At 40.4% G+C, this 10942-nt stretch overlaps 1 protein-coding gene across 1 annotated transcript; it reads right to left on the reverse strand.

The window, feature by feature from the left end:
• Positions 1-368: 368 nt before the first annotated feature.
• On the reverse strand, positions 369-10235 carry LOC139451713 (uncharacterized). The gene is made up of 6 exons (XM_071233031.1): positions 10143-10235; positions 3025-3093; positions 2680-2793; positions 1852-1926; positions 1368-1509; positions 369-466 (listed from the first exon to the last, which is right to left on the reverse strand). Exons 1-6 carry the CDS (start codon positions 10233-10235, stop codon positions 369-371), a joined length of 591 nt encoding a protein of 196 aa, XP_071089132.1.
• Positions 10236-10942: the final 707 nt, after the last annotated feature.

Here is a 10942-nt window from a genome sequence, read left to right on the forward strand (position 1 = left end):
TGTAGATTTAACAATCGCAATACCATTTATGTAAGGTTTGAAGGAACGACAGAAATACTTAAAGTCGATGGTGAATATTTTATTCAGTTATAATCAGATTTGCAATACCAGTACAGGCAGTCTTCTAATTTCACATTGTTATATAAGCCAATATCATAAACTTTAAACAAAATAATTATGTTTTGAACTTCATAATACTGAACTATTCCTATAACGTCCAATGTATATGCTCGTTATTTTACAAGGATACAAACTACATGTTATTGAATGGACCAAACCTAGAGCATAAGATCATGTTCATCATATTTAAGATATTCCACCTTCGACGTGATGTCGATGTGTGTGATGTGACTTTGTCATCACCAACATTACTTGGGACACGAGATTACCCATTCGCATTTAAGGTACAACCCCTGTAACATAAAGTCACATTTGAGATTCCGAGTGCAAGTTCTCTTCCTTCTTCCTGCAAACGAAATTCATGAATGAATGACACTGAAATCGGAGGTATTGAAATCTTATTTTGAGATTAACCATTTCCATCTGTTTTAGCACGCATATTTTACTAGTTGTGTTTGCCAATAATGTTTCCCTGAACAGGTTCTTGTAGCAGACCCTTGAGGATTCGGGTTAGAATACGTCTTCAATAACCCATGCTTGAGGTAAAAGGCAACTATGCTTATCGTAAGAGGCGACTAACGGGATCGGGTGGTCAGGCTCGCTGACTTGGTTGATGCATGTCATCGATCCCAATTGCGTGGATCGAAACTCATGATAATATAATCAATCGCTGGATTGTCTGGTCCAGACTCGAATATTTACAGACCGCTGTCATATAGCTGGAAAATTGCTGAGTGCGGCGTAAAACAACAAACCAACCAACCTTGTAGCAGAAGTATATCAAAGTGGGTTTCAATTGTTCAAGAATACTGTGCCTTTAAGTGCCAAAGTGTATGCAAGGCTTACATTTAATATTCAAGAAACAAGAAAACAATGTGGAGCTCCTGACTGCTATTTCTATGTGCCTTGCCCCCCCCCCAACACACACACACACAAACACACAAACACACACACACACACACACACACGGCGACCCCTTCCTTGGGACCCGCATTAGATGCACATAAGTATTTAAAAGTGTGTAATCCACGTACCTTAAAACAAGATATTTTATTAACTTAAAACGTTCATAAAATCGCCAGTTTAGATGTTTAAAGCAAAATTATTAATGTAGAATCGACGATTCATCATTGTTAAAAATCAGGTTTCAGTTTTCTCCAATACATATTTACACAGGTACAATCAGTATATTCATGAATGTCCATGAGATATATATAAGTATAAGTATAAGTGTGTAATCCACGTACCTGTGCTGGGGTCTTCAGTTGCCGCCTCCAAGGCATAGATGGTCCGACCCTGGCACTCAGGAACTAGAGCTTGGATGGCGGCAGCTTCATCAGCATCAACTTCCTCAGCAAACTCAGTCAAAGATATCTCAGCATTATCAATCTAATATTAAAAAGATAATTTAACATCATTTAATATTATATATTTCTTATTAAATGTTTGCCGTATAAGGCGACTAGGCTTGTCGTAAGAGGTTGGATGGTTTGTTTGTTGTTTAACGCCGCACTCAGCAATATTCCAGCTTTATGACGGCAGTCTGTATATAATCGAGTCTGGACCAGACAACCAGTGATTGACATCATGAACATCGATCCACGCAATTGAGATCGATGACATGCATCAACCAAGCCAGCGAGCCTGACCACCCGATCCCGTTAGTCGACTCTTACGACAAGTGACTGGTTATATTAATGGAAACAGGATGTCATTGAGTATTTAACTTACCTCTTTCGGCATCGGGGTCAGGGGTTGCACGTAGCAGGAGGTGGTGTCTTCTCCTACCTGGGTCACAGTCATCGTCTAAGAGTATTAAAGGTTATATTAGATAAGGAAACCGGTGCCTTATTCAGCAGGGAAAGGATATGAGTTTTGCAAAATCAGTAAATGTTGGTTTGTTCGTTGGTTTGTTTGGCCGCACAAAGTAATATTCCACTAATATGACGGCGGTCTGTAAATAATCGAGTCTGGTCCAGGCAATCAAGTGATTGACATCATGACCATCGATCTACGCAATTGGGATACGATGTAAATCCAGTGGTATGTTTGTGTGTTTGTGTGTTTGTGTCTGTGTGTCTGTGTGTGTTTGCGCCAAGTATGGGCCTTACCGACCAGCTGGTAACAAAACCGGATATTTTTATTGTTATTATTATTAATTATAATTATTATTTTAATCAAAGCTATGAGCCTAAATATGATTTGGGTAAATTCACAATGAAACGATGCAATTTCTTTTAGAATAGAATTATTTTTTCAAGCATTTTCTGGAACAATTTATTTTTTCCGTTAAAATTCCAGGCCTAAATCACCCTCCCGTCGCCCACCACAGATTATCAATAGTCGGCCCCGGACATGGATAAAAATGTTCAAACTGCATTCATTGTTTTTCATTCATCTGACATGTAGTATGGGAAGCGTGCCCCCTAATTTCCAAAAACTTGTGTCAATTGCAACAGAAACATATAAACATAAACAGAATTGATGAAGATTTTTGTCTGTTTCTGTAAGTTACTGCTACACTTGTCTCTGTTATTTGACAAGCTGTACAGAATATACCTTGTTTGTGAAAAACTGTGTCTGAATGAGTGTTCCGTTGGTGTATCTGATGGTTGTGGTTCCACCGCATGTCGTCGCTTCTATTGTCTCTTCAAGTTGTACCACAGTGCACTCCTAAAAGGCAGAAAACATTCACCTGAAGCATCACGTTGACGAGCATGTCAATGATGGACAGTATAATTACTAGACTATCACAAATCCGGTTTAAAACTAGTTGCGAAATTTTTAAAGAATAAATTATTTGTCAACACGATAAAAATATCCATGCAGAGTCTACAGATATGAACGAGAGCATAACTCGTCGAAATATGAATCTAACAACAAAATAAAATAAAATATACTTACGTTTTGCCCACCAGGGTCACACATACATGCACGGAAGAAAATTGCAACTAAAACAGACAGCATCAGAATCTGCAAAAAAAAGGGAAACGAGAAAAAAATTGAAAAATGGTAACATCATTGGTCTCTTGTATTATATGACTGCTGACGAAGGCATAATCCGCGATCCATGTCTCTGTCCTGCTACTCTCTTGACTACAACGGTGTGTTCTTGATTATTTTATTTTCGGGGAGAGACACGTTGCTTGAGCCAGGTTTGCTCAGACTACACAGAGAGATATACAAAGTCAACGCCAGAGAAATGTCAGTATCAACTATATCACTCAAAATTAGGAAATAACACCAGGTGTTCGCGAAACGGGACCAAAGGGAAACGGCGGCGGCCCGTAAACAAGAAACAATCAAGTGATCCAGTGACACGCTAGCGCATTTACTAATGTGGCTGGAACTGAAAACAATGCTTACTTTCCATTGAGTCTGATCCGCAAAAGTACAGAGGTTTTGCAACTTATAAGCAAGGCAAACGTTTAAAGAATATGTTCAAAACCACGCATCGGTACTTTCAATTTGACGTGTCCATATTTCTTTTGTACTAGAATTCAATACTCCAGAAAAATCTGTACAAACAGAAAAAATGCTGGCTCCAGCAATGTACGACAAAATCCCTGTCCCAAACGTTAACCATCCTCAACGCAATTTTGGAGGAGTGAGAGAGTTGGGTTTAACGCCGCTTTTAACAGTATTACAGTTATACCACGGCGTGTCAGCTTAATGTGGGACGAAAGCCTGGAGTGATGCAGGTCTCAGACGTTGACCACTTCTGTGAAACCCACGAACACGGGTATGGTGCTGACAAACCTAGAAACATAATCGAATCGGGATTCGAACCCACAATCATAGGTTGCTGGCGTGCCCAAGGGACGCAACTCTGCAATGCGAACCAGGGCCCCCGTGCCCCCAAATCATGGAGGAACTTCTCTGGGGCTGGTGTTTGTTCAGGTGAACCGTTTAACATACATACATACATACATACATACATACATACATACATACATACATACATACATACATAGTAAAAATATTTCGGTTTAATCTACATGTTTTGATAAATACATGATTTCATGAAGCCTACTCTGGCCTACTCTGGAGGATCTCTTCTTAGCTTGTTGTCGTTGAATCAGCTTGCCAACCCGCTTTTATGACCACTTGAGCTCTGATGTCGTTTATATACTCAACGATCAAAACGTACCTACACACCCTTTTCTGAAATCACCAATCATATGCTTAGTGGTTAACTAAATTTATGATATTTTTCCAAGCAACAAACCTGATTGGATCACCTCAAACAAGCTTTACGTAAAAAAACTTTTCAGAAACATCCTGCTTATCGCCTACGCATGTATGATTATTTATTTCTCACCAAAATATCGTGAGCATCCTCCTATCAATTGGGGTCATAAATTTAAAATCATTATGGATGCTGTCGAAGCATATGCCAACAAATGGACCAAAAGAGAAGATTGGTTTGTCCGCCCAACAGCCGGCTGTCATCAGAAGTCTGGCTACCATACATGAGTTGGCTGGTTGGTTTGTTGTTTAACGCCGCCCTCAGCAGTGGTCTGCAAATAATCGAGTCATGGACCAGACAATCCAGTGATTGATATCATGAGCATCGATCCACGCAATTGGGACAATGCATCAACCAAGTCAGGGAGCATATCTTCTAAACCATGTTAATAGGAAAGGCACCACTACATAACCTGCTTGATAGGTGTAAAAACTTTTGAGAAGCTAAGTTGTATGGTTCGGGATATATGGTCCGGAAAAGAGCACTACCCTCAAGGTTCCTAAGTTCATCAAATTTTCATGGAAACGACAAAAATATAAAATTCTAAAAATCTCTAAATAGCAAAAGGCACTTCTACTGAGCCTGATTGTTATGTGTACCAAATTTTGCGAAGCTAGGTTGTACGGTTTAGAAAATATGCTCTGGACAAGAGCAGTACCCTCAAATTCCCTAAGTGTATAATATTTCCATGGAAACGACAAAAATAAAAAATTCTAAAAATCTCTAAATAGCAAAAGGCACGACTACTGAGTCTGATTGGTAAGTGTACCAAGTTTTGTGAAGCTAGGTTGTACGATTTATGGAAATATGCTCCGGAAAAACAATGATTACAGACGGACAGACAGAGAGACGGACGGACGGACAGACGGACATACTGATGGCTATATCCCCCCGTTATTATATGTCGGGGTGATAAAAACACAGGAATTTTGCAAGGAAGTCTAATTTAAGCTACACTGTTGATCTGATATCGTTCAACAATGGTCAAATATACCATTAGAAATAGAAAGAGACCCATGCAACCGCCTAACCTGTTTCATATTTAGATATGTGAAAAATCAAACAGGTGAGGTGAGGTGAAATGGGGTTTAAGGTCGCGTCCAAAATTATTGCACTTATATAGCGACGTGCATGCACGTGTGTGTGTGGCTGCTTGTCATAGACCGGACTGATGCCGATTATAGTGCTAGCTCACTGAGATACCACGCCGCAGTTTAACATGAATACCCCATTAAGACACAGTATACTGACTCCGAGCCGACCAGTCTTTGTTTTAGCCCCTTAATGCCGAGCGCCAGACAGGGTAACAACAAATACCATCTTTTAACGTCTAGGTATGACGCGGCCGGGGATCGAACTCCCGCTCTGCGGGCGGACGCTCTACCTCTATACCACGGAGGCGCTCGAAAAATCAAACCGACAAGCGGGACGAGGTCAACTTTCCAATAACAACTTTTACGTCGAGCAATCAAACGTTTGAGTATGCTCTTTCTTTGATGGTTTCAAGCAGCGTCACGCTCAAACGTTGTTTTGGCAGGGTTACACATTTCAAGTCCCTGATAAAGCTTTCAAAATGTTTCATTGTAGACGTGGACATACCACAACTGTTACCGTGTGTGTTCAGGTTAACAGTTAACTTGCCTTTGAATGTGTTTGTGACGAGGGCCATCAGTGGGGACAGCTTCCAACAGCTGGTGTCATCACTATTTGATAGTGATTCAAACAATGGGACTTTTTTGCAATCTTTTACCTATTTTACTTTTATTTTTCTGAATATGTTCTTAAAGAATGTATACGTGGATATCGCACAACAGAAGGACATGCAACACGCACATGCTGATCGGGGGAGGGGTGGGTGGGGTGTGTGTTTCTATTAATGCTCTGTATTCAACATTGTATTACGGTGTCTCAAAATATGCACACTGAAATCAGTGATGTTTTCCGTTTGTGAATTCGAGTTTTTGAGAAATGTTTAGCATCACGTGTCATGAAATATGGTGGTCAGTCGTTGTTATAGGCTGCTGAAGACCTATTCTACCCCGGATCTTCACAGGTCTTGCTGCAAAAGGGAAAGGTGAGAGAGAAAGTTTAATAGTAATAAACAAATCGTAGATACATGTTTGTGTCTGAATATCAAATAACACGGTATCTTTCAATTGAAACAGAAGGGTTGTTTTTCGGATTTGTACTCTTCATGGTCGGCAATATATGGTATTAAAATAGTTAATATGCAAGCTGCTTCTTCCATCATGTGCTCTAAATTGAACAAAGGGATCAATTATAAGACATTTTAATTCCTTCTCCCGTGAAAGACCATTAAGATAATTTCACACATGTTACACCTAGTAAATAATCAAGAACAGAAATGTAGTTAATCTGAGCATGTGAATTGTTGTCAAAACAATTTTTTCTCAAGCATACAATCGTGATTTATGATATCGACGGCGCGCACAGCTGACGTATTTAATGCAGTTAAAACACAGGAACACTGTGTGTTGCAGCAACTGTAATTAATGACATTGAAACCGTATGTCCATCCGTCGTGTTGATTACAAAATTATCCTTATTACCTCCGTCCATCGGTGGAAACGGCAATTAATATGTAATATTCAATATATTAATTTCAAATATCAAAATAATATCTCAATTTCAAATCCATGGAAATGAACAAATAAGTTTCGGAAATGCCTAATAATCTAGACACATTTTTAAAAAGATCTGAATTATGTTGTTTACATGTACCTCCGGCTATAACTGTATACTGAAATATGGAATATTAAATTTCCTATCTGATGGTGTAAATGTTACTGCAAATATACTCTGTAAAAACACCCGCAAAAGTAGCAAAATCGTAAATATCTGACATAGTGTTGCTGACATACACACAAAATAAATACCAAAAATGATTGGGTCATTTCTGCATGACTTGGCATTGATTTACGTGGAATTAAAGAGGTTCTGCAGAAATTAGGTGGGAAGATGGCAGAATCGCAAAAACACGACCACGTAAAAGCCGAAACACACCAACATGAAAAGCACGTGCAATATCACTTGCTGGGCTATAAAAACGTTTGGTTTCCATTTGCATGCCTCTACAATATGACAGCAAGTGAACGGCGAAAGCATGGCACGAATGACGGAAGCCAAACGCATCAACGCCATCCGCCGACTGCAAACAGGAGAATAATGCTTGACCATTGTCAGGTTTTTTCCACACGGCACCAAACGTCATTACAAGACTATTGTGGAACCGTTATCAGACACACAGGACAACATATGACCTTTCCAGATCCGGTCGACCAAGTATCACTTCAAGAGCACAGTATAGATTCATACAGCTACGTCACTTACGTGACCCATGAAGATCCAGGTTGGAATAGGTCTTCAGCAACCCATGCTTGCCGTAAAAGGTGACTATGCTTGTCGTAAAAGGCGACTAACGGGATCGGGTTGTCAGGCTCGCTGACTTGGTTGATACATTTCGTCGATCCCAATTGCGTGGATCGATGCTCATGATATCAATCATTGGATTATCTGGTCCAGATTCGATTATTTACAGACCGCCGTCATATTGCTGGAATATTGCTGAGTGCGGCGTTAAACAAAACCGACCAACCAACCAACGTCACTTACGTGAAAGAACCACCACGCCTTTACAATTGCAACTACGGCAATACCAGGATTGTGTAGGATATCAGCGGAGACAGCGCGGAACCGTTTACGCGCTGAAGGTATTCTTGCTAGACGACCAGTTCAAAATATAATTTTGATGAACCTGCATCGTCGACTGCGAAGTCAATAGTGTCAAGGTGAGTATGACCACAACTGCGGTTGAGACAAGTTTGGTTTAGTGACCAGTCAAGTTTTATGCCTTGCCGTGCGGATGGTCGACGTTGTTTACAGGACCTGGTTCCGTAGGGAACGTTAAACACGAAGCTGCTTACAAGAAGTGGACAGATTTGGTGGTGGCAGTGTGATGATGTGGGCAGCGATCTCCTACACTGGCAGATCAGACTTCTTGGATATTCTGGGAAACAGCGTAACACGGATGATATTTTTCGGTCGCACGCCCATCCAATTATGCAACAAGCAAAAGTCATTTTCCAACTCCCGAATTCACAAGGCAAGTCTGACAACAACCTTTTTCAGAAATCACAACAACCAGGTGCCGCCATGGACCTCAAGGTCTCCAGATTTAAACTCAATCGAACATTTATGCGAGCACGTCAGCAATAACCACAGAACCTCCGACAGTTTGCACAAGCAGTGCAGGCAGCTTGGATGAACATTCCACATGCCATGATTCGGGATCTGTTGCTTCCATGGGACGAGGATGCCATACAAATTACCTTCACTATTCTACTATCTACTATTCCATTTGTGCCATATTGTTGGTTGGTTGGTTTATTGTTTAACGCCGCACTCAGCAATATCCCAGCTATATGACGGTTGTCTGTAAATAATCGAGTCTGGACCAGACAATCCACGCAATTGGGATCGATGACATGCATCTACCAAGTCAGCGAGCCTTACCATCCGATCACGTTAGTCGCATCTTACGACAAACATTGTGTCATGGGTTGCTCCGTATTAGAAAATAGTAAATCATCTCATGGTCATATGACTAAATTCTTGTCTCCTGTGACCTAAGATCTATAACTTTCGTGTCAATTGCATGGATTGGACAATCTTTGAAATTTATCGTAATTAATGACTGTAATTCTGTATCAAGTGACCTCTTCAAATGAATCACTTCTTGGGCCTAATTCGTGTATAATGAGTTCATCATTTACTGGGTAGGTTTCTCGGCAAGATAAAGCCAACGGATGAAAACGATATAATAGGGGGTCATATGCGGATAGAGATGAAAATATGAAAGGTCAAGTAGGGACTACATTCAGTGATTATAAACAAACATGGCGTCGCCCTTGTCATTCGGCGATTGAGTCAGAATTAACCATCGAGGATCTGATCTACAGGGATAATAGCTATCATTATCAAAAGAACAGTCTAATATACTGAAAATCAGTGTCTAACTGTGACGTAGCTTAGGCATTTTATAACTTTTGACAACTTTGGAGATATAAATTTCGAAATATTTTTGCGAGGGCACGTGGCCTAGCCAAGCGGGATCAGTAGCCATATCTGTGCTTGTAGACCTCTGCGGCTTGAAACCCTTTCCACAAATTAAAACAGTCTGATTTGACCGAAATATGTTTGAATTGTTACCTTGTTTCGTTTTGTCGCTGTGTGTACATATCTGACTGCAATTCTTAACGTTATGACAGGACAGGCCGACTGCCAACAACGTCTGAAAGTGGCCGTGACGTCTCATAGACTAGGGTTAGAGTAGCTTCCCTTTGACAAAGGGCAGTTTCTCTACCGGACAGACCGATGGATTGCCGCGAAAGGCAAGTAAAAACAGTTGTTGTTTTGCGTAAATGTTGCTTCGCCACTGTATAAGAACCTGATTTCAGTTGGAACTATATTGGCTACCCTCACTTTCCGACTGTCACATCGCTTACCCTGTGACGTCATAAGTATTAATGCGCGCATTCCAGGAAAACTCGCAATGTTTCTGTAATGTTTGTTAGAGAGGGAAAGCGAGTTTCAAGTATAGAATTAAAGAATGCCATTATATGATAAAGAGGTTATCAAGCTTGTGTGTTTGGGGATGGTAAATATCCTGTATTAGGAATAAACACTATGTATTCCTAATGCAAAATATTTAACATCCCCAAACACACTCACATGATAACCTCTATTTACGTACATTTATTCGTCCTAATAAGCCCTTTGCCTTGCCCCGTCCGCCATAGACGACCTTGGCCTTGACATACCTCGCACTGAAAAAACGTCGCGCCATCCATTTAGCAGACTATAAAATTAATACACTTTCTGTGGACAAAATACTTTATGGCGCCAGTCTTTCTTGTACTCAGTCTTGATAAGTATCTTGGACTTCAGTAGTTTCTGAGAAAACCTATTGCAGACACTGTGCACTTTGTAAAATAATAGGGATTAAAGGCCGTAAATGTGTATGCTCAAAATCTAAAAATATGTAGCAAGAACGTAACTCTGAAAAAAATAATTTACGGGACTAATTTTCAAACTCAGTCTCGACAAGTATCTCAAGGAAAAGCATGCAAAGGTTCATTCATGTAACGACAGTAGTTTCTTTAACATAGTATAATGACACTGGATGTGACCACATATCTTGTAGCTGCTTCTTGTAGCTGCTTTTTTGCGGTACAAGCCCCTGTGTTTTTAAAGGCTAACATATCACTAATTAGACACCCTTTATCAGCTATGATATTTTCAGAAAATAAATCTAAGAAACCAGATTGTTGGAAAGATTTTATCTGATATGCTGCCTGACCATAACACAGCAAAAAAATGCAGTTTCCGGTATCCGGATACCTGCCGGATACCTCCGGACACTTACCCAAAACGCGTCCGGGTATCCGGTGGCAGATACCTTGCCGGATACCAGATACGAAAGTATGTCACCTGGAATCCGGGTATCCGGCACCGCATACCTCACTGGATACCTCAATCTGGGTGTCCAAGGAT

This window comes from Haliotis cracherodii, unplaced genomic scaffold (assembly GCF_022045235.1).
Source record: "Haliotis cracherodii isolate W230 unplaced genomic scaffold, xgHalCrac1.p SCAF_9, whole genome shotgun sequence".
Classification (NCBI taxonomy): domain Eukaryota; kingdom Metazoa; phylum Mollusca; class Gastropoda; order Lepetellida; family Haliotidae; genus Haliotis; species Haliotis cracherodii.

Excerpts from the sequence above, each read along its gene's own strand:
- LOC139451713 (XM_071233031.1), bottom strand. The coding sequence starts at position 10,235 with ATGGCGCGACGTTTTTTCAGTGCGAGGTATGTCAAGGCCAAGGTCGTC. Across the intron at positions 2,794-3,024 it reads GTGACCCTGGTGGGCAAAAC|GAGTGCACTGTGGTACAACT; the intron begins GTAAGTATATTT and ends TCTGCCTTTTAG. Across the intron at positions 467-1,367 it reads AACTGAAGACCCCAGCACAG|GAAGAAGGAAGAGAACTTGC; the intron begins GTACGTGGATTA and ends TTTCGTTTGCAG.